A 14,774-nucleotide genomic window follows, 5' to 3' on the forward strand; every position below is an offset into this window, starting at 1 on the left:
TTTCCCCTAAAAATTAATTCTCCATATAAAATTTAAAACAAACCACTTTCAAGAAAGGAAAAAAAAAAGCAGCTTTCATTTTAACAAATGATGTCAAAACAAATTGGATACCCATAACTAAAAATATAAATGTCAACCTTTACTTCGCAATCTACACAAAAATTAACAAAAATGATTTGTTAACCTATAGGTAAAAGCAAAAACTATAAAACTTCTAGAAGAAAATATTGCAAGATTCTTCATGACTTTGGAGTAGGCAAAGATTTCTTAGATGAGACACAAAAAACATGAATTGTACAATAAAGCATTGATGCATTTTATGCAATGGGCACTGTGATTTGCCACCAGACCCTTCTTCAGAAATAAAAGATTTGTGATCTCTAGCTGTGAGAATTGCCACCACTCGACAGTCCTCAGATCTTGCAGATGGTTGCTAAGAGACTGTCTTGGCTGGAGACACTACCCGTCCTTACCCACAGGCACATCCATTCACCAGGAAGCTTGCATCCAACGATGTTCATTGGGGACATTAAAGCCTGGCCCTGTTGCCACAACTCAGAACCGTTCTAGTAGGTCACTTTACCGTCAGAACATCCCATGGGGTCCGGGGAGGCACAGTATTGAGAATGTGTGGTCCTGTTTCTTTCCCTCCCACATCCCTAAAAGGCACACCTCATACTCTAATTTCCATCTCAGTGTTGGTTTCCTGGGAATTCCAGCTTGAGACACTGGGCTTATTAAAATTAAAATCTGTTCTTTGAAGAAAATGAAAAGGCAAGCCATAAACAGGTAAAATACATTCACAATACATATATTAATCAAAGAGCTGTATCTATAATGCACAAAGAACTCTTACAACTCAATAATCGAAAGTCAACCCAATAAGGGCCAGACACAGTGGCTCACGTCTATAATCTCAGCATTTTGGGAGGCCAAGGTGGGCAGATCGCCTGAGGTCAGGAGTTTGAGACGTGCCTGACCAACATGGCAAAATCCTGTCTCTAATAAAAATATAAAAGTTAGCCAGGCGTGGTGGTGGGCTCCTGTAGTCTCAGCTACTCAGGAGGCTGAGGCAGGAGAATTGTTTGAACCCAGGAGGCAGAGGTTGCAGTGAGCCAAGATTGCACCATTGCAGTGACCCGAGATAGTGCTATTGAACTCCAGCCTGGGTGACAAGAGCAAAACTTTGACTCAAAAAAAAAAGGTGAACTCAATAAAAAAAGTAAAAGTTTAGAACAGAAACTTCTCAAAAGTATCTATGGGTGTGGTGAGTGGGCACATGAAACTCCAATAAAGATGACAATATGCAAATAAATATGGAGCATCCTGTGGTGCCAGGGAGCAAGGAGCAGCCCGAAAGGAAACCCAACCAAAAGCCACAGTGATGGGGGGTGACAAAAGGACACAGAAGTCAACTAAAGGAGCTCCCAATGGCCAAAGCTGGAAACTTTGAGTAACAAAATAATTAACTAAATATTTAATAATTAAATATTTAAGTAAAATATTTAGCAAAATAATTAGTTAAATTATTAAGTAATTCATCCCCTGAAGTATTGGATTATAAACCAAAGTATACAATAGATGTCCATAAGTCCATACTGATATAAATAAATGATTAAATAAATTAACACATGGGGAAGATTAGGAAAATCTTTCACAAACAGGAGAACTCCAAATAATTTAGGTAGCTATTCCCCTGCAATGAGATAAAGCATACCTTTCCTTTTTAAAAGTATAGACTATTGGTAGTGACTTCCAAAAAGCACAGTAGAGAAGGAGGTGGGAAAATCACTTTATGGTGGAGAAACCTAATCAACACTACCTCAACCAGGTGACAGGGACTAATACCAGCAGTGATAACCCATGTTGATGGTGTGTGTTCTAGACATGATGGGATGGGAATGGCACTTTCCCTCTGCAATCTTCCTTACAAAAACGTAGAATTCCAGTAAGATCATAAGGAATACATCAGACAAATTTCAGGAGAGGACATCCTACAATGTATCTGACCAGTATTCAAAGTGTCAAGGTCATCAAAAACAAGGCAAGTGTGAGAAACTGTTGCAGCCAAGAGGAGCCATCACTAATTGTAAATTGGTACCCTGGATGGGGTCGTGGGACAGAACAGGTACGTTAAGTCAAACTCAAGGAAATCAGGACCAAACATAAACTTTAGTCCCTAATGATGTATTATATTGATTACTGTATCAACAATTATTATTGCCATAATAATTATGACAGATGTACCACACCTTAAGATTCTAGGAACAGGGTAAATTTAGGGCAGATGAGGACCAGATTTTTGTGTTTTCTCCAACTTTTCTGTGAGTCTGAAACTATTCTAAAAAAAAGAAAAACAGTTTAAAAAATCTATTAAACACATCATTACTCTTCAAGGAAAGGCAAGTTAGAACCTCAATGAAACACCACTCCACAGGCACTAGAGTGGCTTAGAGAAAAAGAATCAGAAAGATTTTTCTTTTTTCTTTTCTTTTTTTTTTTTTTTTTTTTGTAGAGATGGGGTCTTGTTATGTAGCCCGGGCTGGTCTCAAACTCCTGTGCTGAAGTGATCGTCTCACCTTCATCTCCCAAAGTTCTGGGATTACAGACATGAGCCACCATGCCTGGCCAGAATTTTTTAAACAGCACTATGGGAGCAGGGTGTGGTGGCTTATGCCTGTAATCCCAGTGATTTGGGAGGCCGAGGCGGGAGGATTTCTTGAAGCCAGGAGTTTGAGATTAGCTCAAGCAACATAGTAAAACCTAAACTCTACAAAAAATAAAAACAAAAATAATGATAATTAGGCGGGCATGGTGGCTTATGCCTGTGGTCCCAGTTACTCGTGAGGTTGAGCGGGAAGGATCGCTTGAGCTCAGGAGTTCCAGATAAGCCTGGGCACATACCTAAACCTAATCTCTACAAAAAATACAAAAATTATCGTGGTGTGGTGGCGCGCATCTGTATTCCAGCTACTCCGGAGGCTGAGACGGGAGAATCACTTGAACCGATTCTGCTGTTTCCACCTCCCAAGTAGCCGCAGTGAGCCGATATCACGCCACTGCACTCCAGGCTGGGCTACAGAGCAAGGACCCGTCTCTCTAAAAAACAAGCATGCAAACCAACCAACTAATCCACTGTGGTTTCCCCTCCAGCGTGCAGGTGTGTTTCCTGCTGTCTTCCTCCGCCCGTGTGTGCACCCACAGCAATAAATGCCAGTGGTGTGTGTCTCACACCCATCTCCAGTCCCATCGCCATCTCTCTGAGCTCGACTCTTTTTACAAAAGGCCACTTGACGTACTCACTTGGCAGCTCAAAAGCTCCTTCAGCCCAATGTGCACAAGCCAAGCTCCATATCTTCCCATTCAGAGCAGGTTCTTCGTCCACCTCTGTCTGAATGAACGAGCTGCCAAGACTGCAATCTCTTCTCCAAGGGCTGTCCACACTCGGTCTCGCATTTTCTTGTAAATTTCTCTCCCACCAAGGAAGTTTCTCCTCCTATGCCTCCCACAGTCCTAGTCTAATAGAACCTTGGGCCCAACCCCGAGGGCTGCAATAGCCTTTGTGCCTCTCCTGGGTTATTCTTTGCACCCGGGGTTGGCTCTCCTTCACAGCCAGGCTGGTCATTTGGAAATGTTAACTCACTGCAGGACACCGTTCCATGGTTTTCTGCTGGCTTGGAACAAGACCAGCTCCTGCGTGGCCCCTGCCTCCACCTGACACCACCTCTGGGTCTGGCCCTGACCTCCTCTCCATTTCCAGAATGGGCCGGGCTCCCTTCCAGTCCGGGTCTCAGCACACTTTCTTCACTCCACTGCCTCTCTCCCTGCTTCTCCCAACCCGGTTCAGGTTGACTAATTTCAAATTTTATATTCCAGATTTCAGCCCAAATTTCCCCCCTTTGGATGCTTTCCTTGACCATGCTCAGATCTAATCTAATCAGATCTTCCTATTAGCCAGTTTCAGGGCACCACACCTCCCTTTTGGTGGCACTTAAATGTAATTACGCATTTTTCCTCAATGATTAGATTAATCAATCAACCATTGACTCTGTAAATGGCGGCATGTCAGCAGTGCCCCATTTGACAGGCAGGGGACTGGCCCAATGTAAATTCCAAGCTCAGCCAGGCCCGCCCCAGCCGGCCCCGCTCTGACCACGCCTGTCTCTTACGTGATTGCCTTGCTGCCACATAAGAGCGACCGCGCTGGGCCTCGAGCAGTCGGCTTTCTGCTGGGCTCCGAGACAGAACCTGCTGCGCCCGCCTGCCCGCCTGCCCGCCCGCCTGCCTGCCTGCCTAGGGTAGGACGAGTTCAGAGCTATAGCCGTGAACCTGTTGACACCTCCAGCTCCTTTGGCCTCTCTCCTTCGAAGTCTCCTAATTTTAAGATCTCCGGGGCGAGCTCTAGGAAGATCAGGTGTGTGTGTGGGTGTCCCTGAGGGGTGAATAGGGCTTGGATGGGTGCAGTTGGGGACAGAATCCTCATTCCCCTAGAAAGGCCATGGCCACACCCTGCCTTCTTACCCCTGTCTTCCTAAATCCGTTCTCTGTCCCCACCTTCCTTCCTTCTTCCCCTGAGGAGGAATCATTCCTCCAAAAGGCCTACTTTAGTCTCCCATCTCCTAGCTTTGCCTGTAGGAACGGGGATAAATTGAACCTCCTGTAGGCCAATCCCTGCTGGCTACTAGCGTCCCCTCGGAAACACATTTAAGGTATGGAAGGAAGTCTCCCACAACCACAGCCCCCGACCCCAATCCCCACCTTCACACGGTCCTCTTGGGTGGCACCCTGGGCTTGGTCGGTACCCAAGTAGCCAAGCGCTCGGAGGCCTGTGGGCATTGGAGGCCCTGGAGGAGGTTGTGTGGTGGGGGTCTGCATCGCTGCCTGGCACTCAGGGAATGAGGCTGTGGTTTAACTGTACTGATGTGTTTTTCTCCCCACCCCCTCCCGCAGATTCCTCATGGAACCAAGGCATTCAAAGCGACTGCGCCTCATGGCCCCTAATCAAGGTACATCAAACGTCTGCCACCCTCTTTTTAATTTTTTTCTGGGTTTTTACTGACTTACAGAACTTAGAGAGGCAAATGTGGCATGCTATGAAACGTAGCAGCTCCTGCTCCTTCTCAGTCTCCCACATCTTTGGGAACACCACCTCCATCTGTGTAGCCAATTCTTTCAGCATTCTTTCTCATTCTTTAAATAACATGCCTACACTACTGCTATTTCTTTTTTCATTTAGAGTTTAATTATGGTCTTCCCTCTAGGGTAGAGAGATATTTAGCTGTAGTTTACACATTACCACCACCACCACTAATTACCCAAGTGTCATGCCACACGTACCCCAGGACATACACCCTCTGTCCCTCCCCCACAGCCCAGAAGGGGAGAGAATATTGGGAGGATTACTTTCCACTTCTTGCATAACTTGAATTTTCCAGAACTTAATACTTACCTTGTGTTACTATGGGCTTACTTATCACTAGTTCATTCTCCAATTCTTACCCAATGGTTTAAATTCAAACTCAATCAAGTGTTCTCTGTTTTCACCTTCTCACAGCCTGTTTCAACATGGGCTGTTCGTTGTAAGTCAGCTCCCAGCTTCCACATCATCTGGGAAATTACGTTCCCTTTTTATAATTGTATCCCATTTCCCAAATCTGGTGTCTTTTTTTTTTTTTTTTTTCTTGTTGTACTGTTTCTCTGTAGTGGAGCAAGTCCTCACACTACATCTTCATCTATGATAGATCTGTACTTCCACCTTGTTCTTTTCTGTAGGAATTGGAATTTTATGGCTATTGCCACATTCTTCTCCGTCATACACTGAGTGTCCTAAATCTTTTAATCTTGTCTAGTTTGATAGATGCAAAACAATAAAGCATCCATTGAAAGGAAATTATTTAAGATCTTGCTTGTCTGAAACATGTTCATTCTATCCTCCCTGATTCTTAAGTGAAACTTTGGTTGGATATGAAATTTTAGGTGGGAAATCCATTTCCCTTGAAATTTCGAGGACATTTTCTGTTATTTTCTAGATTTAACTGCTGCTTTTGAGACGTCTGATTTTTGAGACTTGTTGAATCCTAGCCCTTTCCATGTGACCTTTCCTTTCTTGCTCTTTCTCCCTCTCTCTGGAATCTTTTAGAATCTTCTCTTTGTCATCAGCACTCTGAAATTTTATGGTGATATGTCTCAGTGACAATATGTCTCTAATTTTCTTATATTTTATCCTTCTTTCCATCATTTTAGATTTTTGCTTTCTTTTCTGGCAGATCTTCTCAACTTCATTCTCAAATTTCCGTGGGAATTTTTGTTTCTTCTCTCATAATTGTAATTTCAAAAGCCCTATTTTCTCTGAGTATTTATTTTTTTAATTATCCTATAATTAATTTATGGGTAAAATTCCTTCTATCTCTCTAGGGATATTAATTATAGATATTTTTAGAAAGTCTCATTTGTGGCATAAACTATTTTCTCCCAGTTGGCTTTTCCTGTGTTATTGTTCTGTCTCTAGTGTTAGAGCCTTACCTCTGATGTTTGGTGATCGCTGATTGTTGCTTATGTTTTAAATAAAATCGGACCCAGGAAGAAGCTGATGCCAGCTCCAAGCCCATGGGTAGGGCTAGCTGATTGAGTTCCACAGCATTCATATGTTTGGGCTTTCAAATTGGGCAATAAGAGGGTGGGTATGGTGGCTCATGCCTGTAATCCCAGCACTTTGGGAGGCCGAGGGGGGCAGATCACTTGAAGTTAGGAGTTCAAAACCAGCCTGTCCAACATGGCGAAATGCTGTCTCTACTAAAAAACAAACAAACAAACAAAAAAAGCCAGGCATGGTGGTGGGTGCCTGTAATCCCAGCTATTTGGGAGGCTGAGGCAGAAGAATCACCTGAACCCAGGTGACAGAGGTTGCAGTGAGCCGAGATGGGGCCACTGCACTCCAGCCTGGGCAACAGAGTGAGACTCCATCTCAAAAAAGGAAAAAAAAAAAAAAAAAGGGCAACACCAGATGTGAGTTTCGTGGGACTCTTCCTAAGCAGGTTTCCCAGGGAAGAATCTTTACATGATCGTAAATGCCTACTCTTTCACTGATAAAATTTCTATAGAAATTTGTCTAGTCCCAGGCTTCCCATTCTGTTCCATTGCTCAATGCTGTATCTGTCTGAACACCTCCCCTCCCGGCTAAGCTATCCTATAGCCACCATAGGCTTTTTTCCTCCTGGGAGCCATGCAACTACCCCATGCCCCTCTGTCCCCTGTAATCCTCTCCCTCCCTGCTATCCCTGCTAATCCTCTCCTGCCTTTGCCTTGCAAATCCCATCCATCATCCTTGATCACCCAGCTTATGTCATCTCCTCCAGCAAGACTTTTTGATCATCTCCTTCTCAATACATGTTAAGATGCTTGCTTGAACTAGATACTAATGTAAGCATTTCACTTATAGTAACTCAGTTCTTGTAAGGACCTAGAAGTCGGCATGTTATTATACCAGTTTATGAAAAGGGGAACTGATGCCCAGGTAAATTAAGCTGCCTGGGAATACAGCCCAGGCATTCTGGATCCAGACCCACCTCCCTTGTGACACCCTTCAACTCCTAACTGGTCGCTCATTAGCATCATTCATTTTTTGGTGTTCTGTTGGTCTGTCCTACTGAAGTTGAACCTCAGTGAGGGCAGGAAGCATGCCATTTTTATTCCAATTCAATCTCTCTAGGGAACTGTAGACTCGTTTATTCATTAGCAAAATGGAGATCATAATATTCGACTGACAAGGTTGTTGCAAGGACTTGCAATGGAAAGCTCATGGAAAGCACTGTAGGCCCCTGGGCAGACAGAACTCCTGAGGGCTCACCTTGCAGGCCTCTGCTGACCCTCATTCTGTTCGCCGGGGTTCCTATGGGCCCTCCCTGAACCCCTCACCTCATCTCCCTTCCCCAAAGGCTTCCTGAGCAGCCCATGATCAGTCTCCTCACACTCTGCTTCTTTTTTTGCCTCAGGTGGGCGTCCTACAGAGCCATTCTGCTCTGTTGTGGACCCCGAAGACTCCGTGGAAGTCCAGTCCACGGAGAGCCACGCAGAGCCAGTCCAACCCTCCAAACCCATTGCTTACGTGAAACCCTTGAGACGGGAGCCCCCAGCTCGCACAGAGTCGGCTCCTCCTGCAGAGAGAGGCCGGCGGAGGGGAGGAAGCCGGCTGGCTGGGGGAGGCCGTGGTAGAGGGCGTGGGGCCCGCAGGAATGCTGGCCAGAGACAGGGGGCAGAACACTTGCTGGGACCAGACATGCACATCCAACTGCACCACCATGGAGAGCCAGGCCACCAGGGGGAACCGGAAATTAGGCAGACCTCGGCCTTCTCTTTTCCTGAAACAGCTCCTGTCCCTGGAACTGTGCAGGAAGGCCCTGGCCCTGATGTGGCCCATCCTGAGGTGGGGCATCAGGAGCCACTCCCTGCCTCTGGCCCTGAAGCTAATGCCCGGGAGCCCATGTTGACGATCTATCCCTGCATCGGGTTTAGGGCTCTGGGTGGCTCAGCTGTTTTACAGGTCATTCAAACCCCCAATGGGACCTATGTTCAAGGGATCCCAGTGTTCGTCGCCAACATTGCATGCTGACGTCTATCTGTCACTCACATTGTTCCCAGCCTCCCTTTCTTCCACCTGGACTTTCCCCCCAGCCCCAAATCCAACCCCATTTCTGCTCCACTCCTCCCCTCCCATCCCAATCGAAGCCCTCACCTTGTGTTGTCAGGATGGAGCCTCCACGCCCTCCTCCCAGGGTCCTGACAATAGTCCACCTGCTTCCAATGCCCCTCTTGTCCCTGCTTTGTACCTTCTGTCAAAGTTACACATGCATGGAGTTCCTCAATGCTTGGTAAAACAGGCCAGCAGCTCCCCTAATCTTACTGTGCTTATATTAAATGCCAATTAGAGATACTTGGGATGAAAAACAAGGTTGTCGGAATCCAAAGTTATGTTGATGGTTTGAATCACAGAATAGATAGGACTGAGGAACAAATCTGTAAAAACTGGATGTTTAGGCAAGAGAGAGATGGACAGTGAGACAGAACAGTCATTCTGAGGACCAGAGGTCATCTAACATGGAGCTCTCCCGGGAGAGCCAGAACATTTGAATGACAACAAAATACAAGGAAATCATGGCTAATGATTTCTCCCACTGGAAGAAATATATGAATCCTGAGCAGGATACAAGAAGAACACCCATTGAGAGTATGAGGTATGGTGAAGAGAACATTGCAAAAGCTGCCTGAGAGCTGAGACCTACAAGAAAAGCAGAATTTAGGGTGACGATAGACTTTGCCTGGCAGCATGGATGACTGTGGAAAGCAATGGTGCAATATCCTCACAGCTTTGAGAGGGAAATGACTCTGAATCTAGTGTTCTATGAGCAATCAAAGAAATGGTTAGGGAGAGAAGGTGCCAGGCGGTGTCAGCTCAAGGGCAAGGCCACTTGAAGGGAGAAATGGCATACAGAATAAGGCAGAATCCTACTCAGACTGGACCTGAAGTCTGAGCCTCCCCTGAACTGAGAGTACACAACTTATAATGTACAAGCTGCTAAACCCCCTTTCTGTAATAGGTGATTTGCATGGACCTGTTATGTACAGTGAAAGTACACGTCATGTGTTTTAGCCAGGAAAAAGCCAAACCAGACATCCTGGAAGAAGTGGGATGCAACAAGAGTCAGTAAGCAAGGAAATTAGGAAACTGTATTATTAAGTCTAGATAACTATGATTCTGGAAGAAACAGGGATGACCTGGAAGTAAAATTCCAGAAGACTTTGACATAGACATGTGGGGCATGAGAAAATTCAGAAGTAGCTAGAAGTTACTGAAGTTCTCATCTAGAGCCTGGAAATGATATAGTGGCTGAATATAAGAGCAATGAAATTCTAGACTCTGACACATTTTTGAGTCTCAATGTGGGTAACCACTGGGAACCACTACATGAATTGGAATAGAATCTAAAATTCCAAACAGATTGAGGAAAAACAGGATCAAAGAACATTTGATGAATCAAACAGAGGTGTGTGTGGGGGGGAGGGGGGTTGATAGAAACAAGGAGAATGCATGACTCACTGAAATAACGAATCAGTAATTTGATGGCAGTGTCCTTGGCTTCCTCCTTGCCTTAATGGGAATATTTTAAATGTTTCACCATTAACCAAGATGTTTGCCGTAAGTTTCTCATAGATGTTTAAGCTGAGGTAGTTCCCATCTTTTCAGAGTTTGATAAATGGTGTATTATGAATTGGATTTTGTATTTTATTAAGTATGCTTTTATTAGCTGATTTTCACTCATTTGTAAATATCCAAGTAAAATAAAGATAACTTTTTACATCAAAGATCTTTTTCTTGTGTATTCTATCCTTTTAAATAGACCCTTCTGTTAGACTTATTTTATACTATAGTTCTTTTACTAAAAGTTCGCAAATTACAAATATAAAATGTGTTTACTAAAACTACAAAAAAGGTGGAAATATAATGTCTACTGTCTCTGTTCTGCATTCCTATTGTATCTTCCCCAGAATCACACAGGTCTATACAAACAAAAGTGTACATTAAGAGCATCATGTGTGCCTTGATTTTACAAACACTTGGCATGCCATCTGCCAGGGGTCATGCTGAAGTGACTGAAGGGTCCAGGCAGGTAATGCAGGTGTGGTCAGGACCAGCACCTCTGTGGAGCCCATGCCTCTCCAAAAAAAGCATAGGCGACTCCGAATTGAAGCATGGCATGGATCACAATGAACACTGTGCAGTGGGAGCTGCTTCTTGGTGTCTGTCATCCATAAGCCAGAAAAGACCCTCACATGCATCCTACACACATGTGCCACTATTCTTGCTGTATATCTGTCTGAAAGAGGGACAGGCTTTAGGTTGTGCAGGTGATGGTCTGCTGACAGACTGCTTCCAGGATGTTTCTACCACCAAAATGCTTCATTAAACATTTGTACATGGAGTAAGACAGGGTCTCATTCAGTTACCCAGGCTGGAGTGCAGTGGTGCAATCATAGGTCACTGCAGCCTGTACCTCCTGAGCTCAGGCGGTCTTCCCACATCATCCTGCTAAGTAGCTGGGACTACAGGCAGACACCAAGACCCCTTGGTAATTTCTCTTGGTTTATATATGTATGTATTTATTTTGAAACAGAGTTTCAATCTTTCACCCAGGCTGGAGTGCAGTGGCTTCAGCTCACTGAAACCTCTGCTCCCCAGGTTGAAGTGATTCTTGTTCCTCAGCCTCTCAAGTAGCTGGGACCAGAGTCCTGTGCCACCATGCCTGACTAATTTTGTATTTTTAGTAGAGATGGAGTTTCACCATGTTGGCCAACTGGTCTCAAACTCCTGACCTCAACTGATCTGCCCACCTCAGCCTCCTAAAGTGCTGGAATTACAGGCATGAGTCAACATGCCCAGTCAATTGAGGTTTTGTTATGTTGTGCAGGCTGGTCTTGAACTCGTGAGCTCAAGCCATCTGCCCACATTGGCCTCCTGAAGTGCTGGGATTATAGGTGTGAACCACCACACCTGGCCTTTTTTGTAAGAAAACTTTGTGAAATAAATTCTCAAAGTGAGATTCCTACACCAATTGGTATGGCCATATTTTATTTTATTTATTTACTCTTAATTTAATATTTAAGTTAAATTAGGATCCAGCGTGTGTTGTTCCCCTCTATGTGTCCATGTGTGTTCACTGTTTAACACCCACTTGTCAGTGACAGCATTGTGGTATTTGGTTTTCTGTTTCCATGTTAGTTTGTTAAGGATAGGGGCCTCCAGCTCCATCTGTGTTCCTGCAAAGCACATGATCTTGTTCTTGTCATGTCTATGTAGTATTTCACACTGTATACATTGATGGGTATTTCAGTTGATTTCATGTCTTTGCCATTGTGAACAGTGCTGCAATGAACATACTCATGCATGTGTCTTTATAATTGATTTATATCCCTTTGGGTATATACCCAATCATGGGATTGTTGGGTGGAGCCATATTTTATTTTAATAGATACTAAGAAATTGTATTCAGATTAGGTGGCATCAACACCAATTCCAACAAGCAGTGATAAGGGCACCTCTTTTCCCCACTGTCTCCCCAGCAATAAATGTTGGGATGCTGTAATTTTTTTCCAGTCTCTTGGATAAAAATGTTATCTCATTGTTGCTCTAATTTGAGTTTTCTCCTACTAATGAAGTTCAGTATCTTTTTGTGGATTTATTGGACACTATTATAATCTTTTCCTGTTAATTGTTAATATATCATTTTTGCACAGTTTTTCTGTTGGAATGCATATCTTCTGCTTATCAATTTGTAGGAACTCATGTGAAAAGTGCGTAAGTTCTGCAGGTGTTTTCCTCATTCCAGCCTTTCTCTTTTGGCTTGGCGTGGGCTGTGTGTGGCCTGCCTGTGTGCCCAGCCTCAGTTCATACCAGACTCCTTCCTTTGGCCCTGCCCTCTAGGTTGGTTTTCGGATTCCTGGCCTGGGCTCTGCTCCTTCCACGTGACAGCCAGAGGGCCACGTCTGCCATACAGGTGGCCCACCTTGCACAGCAGTGTGGAAAATGATTTTCTAGTCATTTCAAGATCACCCTCAGTCATTTCATGATTTGATCATAGTTTATGATACACTTGGCCAATTCACAACTTCACTGCTAGCTCAGTGCTCCTGTGCTCCTTTTTCTTTGGGGGGTGGGGGGTCATCCACATTCTTAGAAGGGCTTGCCAAGATGCATGCATCAGGAGGCTCTTCCTGTCCTAGGAAGACATTGGCCGTCTAGATCCACTGCTGAGAGATCTTTCTGCTTCTATTCATGTCACACTGTGTCCTCTGATCTTCTTCCAGATGACTCGAGTCTTTCCAGAAGTACTTAGATGACCCTCCTGCCATCAGGTGCATGGGGACCCCCTGTCTGCTTCAGGCCCCTTTTCCAACATGCCCCCCAAATCCATTTACCTCCACTCTTTACTCACAGATGGCAGGATTCTAGCTCACGATCCATTGTTCTGCTTTTCTTTGCTCTGTCATTTCCCTCCCAGTTCCACCCACTCTGGGCTGGAGGGGAAAGTCCCACGCCCCTCTCAAGAGCCTCTGTCCACATCCAACACTCCAACTCTTTCCCTGACTCCCTTCCTCCCTCTAGCTCACAGGATCTCACCATGTCCTGCAAGTGGGGGACTACAGCCCAGATGGTCAAAGATCTTTTTATGCCTATTCTCTGTAGCAAAACTTTCTCCCCAGAATGTGCTTTGGGACTTTGGATTCTGATAATCAAAAACTAGGATTTTAAGACTCAATTTTTTTTCAACTATTTGATTTCAAGAATATATTTTGAAAGTGGTTTTAAAAACTACATACCCAAGCAGCACAGAATTATTTCATTATTTTTGAATTTAAAGTGGTGTCATAGCCTTGCCCCACTGTTGGACTGCGAGTGTAGAATGCTATTAATGGGTCCAGAGCACTGGGAGAATGAATGGGGGGTAGCAAGTGGGATCACATTTTGTGGCTCATGACAGAAAACAAAGGTAAAACTGGCTGAAACAAACCTAAGTTTATTTCTCTCTCACATGGAAGAAGCTCTCTGGTTTGTAGTCTAGGTCTTATATGCAGCTTTAGGGTCTTTCATCTTGGTACTACATTTTAAGATGTGGCTTCCAGACTCATAGTCACCTCACAGTCCAAAATAGCTGTTGGAGCTGCAGACATCATGCCCTAGTTCTGAGAAGCAGGAAGTAGAGGAAGAAAAAACAAAAAACATAGCAGTAACCTCTGAGTCATCACCCTTAGAACAGCCCTCCTGGAAGTCTAGCTTTTATACTCTTTCCCTTCTAGCTTAGTGGCCCAAACTGTTACATGGTCATGATATAAGAGTTAAGAAAAAATTAAAACATTATTTAGGCGGAATTGAGGGTAAGTTTTCCTTTTAATGAATGGTTTCCTCAGTAAGGTTTCCTTTTAATGAAAAGCAGGCCCCAAATTGTGTTTTCTAACAAAGAGCAGCCTGTAAAATCGAGCTGCAGACATGGCAAGCTGGAAGCTTGCACAGGGGAATGCCGGCAGTTGTGCCAATAGGAAAAGGCTACCTGGGACTAGGCACGTTCAAAAATGCAGCTCTATCTTCTCTTCTCTTTGCCAACCATGTGTACAGTAAGAAGCAGAAAACATGGATTTGGCCAAGTGGAAAACCCATTTACATAATAAGATTAGGGTGGGGTGGCCAGTCTTCCCCTCACACTATATAAATGTCACACCTGGTCCAAATAATCTGTGGGCCCTACGTAAATCAGACAGTTCCTCCTCAAGCCTGCATATAAAATCTGGTGCAGTCTGCCGCAGGCCAGCTTTTCCCTTTCAGATGTCCCTCTCTCTTGCAAGACAGAGAGCTGTTCCCCTTTCTCTTTCTTTTGTCGATTGTAACTTCACTCTTAAACTCACTCCTTGTGTGTGTGTCCGTGTCCTTAATCTTCTTGGCGTGAGATGACAAATCCTGGGTATTTACACCAGACAACGATGTTGCTTTCAGTCATACCTGCTGCAAGGGAGAAAACGAAACAAAAACTACTAGCTGCCCCATTGTTGTTCCAAGTATTATAAGGGTCTGTCTTAAGGAAGAAGTGCAGAGTGGATACAAGGTAGCAAACAGCAAGCCCCTATATGACAGCAAATTAGATTACAGGGAAAATAAACATCTGTTAATACTTTAAACAAATATTCCACCACAAATCATTTTTGTCAGGCACCCAACTGTTAGTGATATT

General features: G+C 44.4%; 1 protein-coding gene across 1 annotated transcript; it reads left to right on the forward strand.

Annotated features, from left to right (window-relative positions):
* Positions 1-1,999: 1,999 nt before the first annotated feature.
* LOC102124272 (proline-rich protein 20E-like) lies at positions 2,000-8,724 on the forward strand. The gene is made up of 4 exons (XM_065532978.1): positions 2,000-2,128; positions 3,311-3,462; positions 4,951-5,006; positions 7,959-8,724. Exons 1-4 carry the CDS (start codon positions 2,000-2,002, stop codon positions 8,606-8,608), a joined length of 987 nt encoding a protein of 328 aa, XP_065389050.1. The 3' UTR covers positions 8,609-8,724.
* Positions 8,725-14,774: the final 6,050 nt, after the last annotated feature.

The sequence above is a fragment of the Macaca fascicularis genome, chromosome 17 (genome assembly GCF_037993035.2).
Source record: "Macaca fascicularis isolate 582-1 chromosome 17, T2T-MFA8v1.1".
NCBI classification, from domain to species: domain Eukaryota; kingdom Metazoa; phylum Chordata; class Mammalia; order Primates; family Cercopithecidae; genus Macaca; species Macaca fascicularis.

Bases quoted from the DNA above. Each gene is read 5' to 3' on its own strand.
- LOC102124272 (XM_065532978.1), top strand. From the start codon at position 2,000: ATGTATCTGACCAGTATTCAAAGTGTCAAGGTCATCAAAAACAAGGCA. The intron at 2,129-3,310 runs GTACGTTAAGTC...CTCACTTGGCAG, and splicing joins GGGGTCGTGGGACAGAACAG to CTCAAAAGCTCCTTCAGCCC. The intron at 3,463-4,950 runs GTAAATTTCTCT...CCCCTCCCGCAG, and splicing joins ACTCGGTCTCGCATTTTCTT to ATTCCTCATGGAACCAAGGC.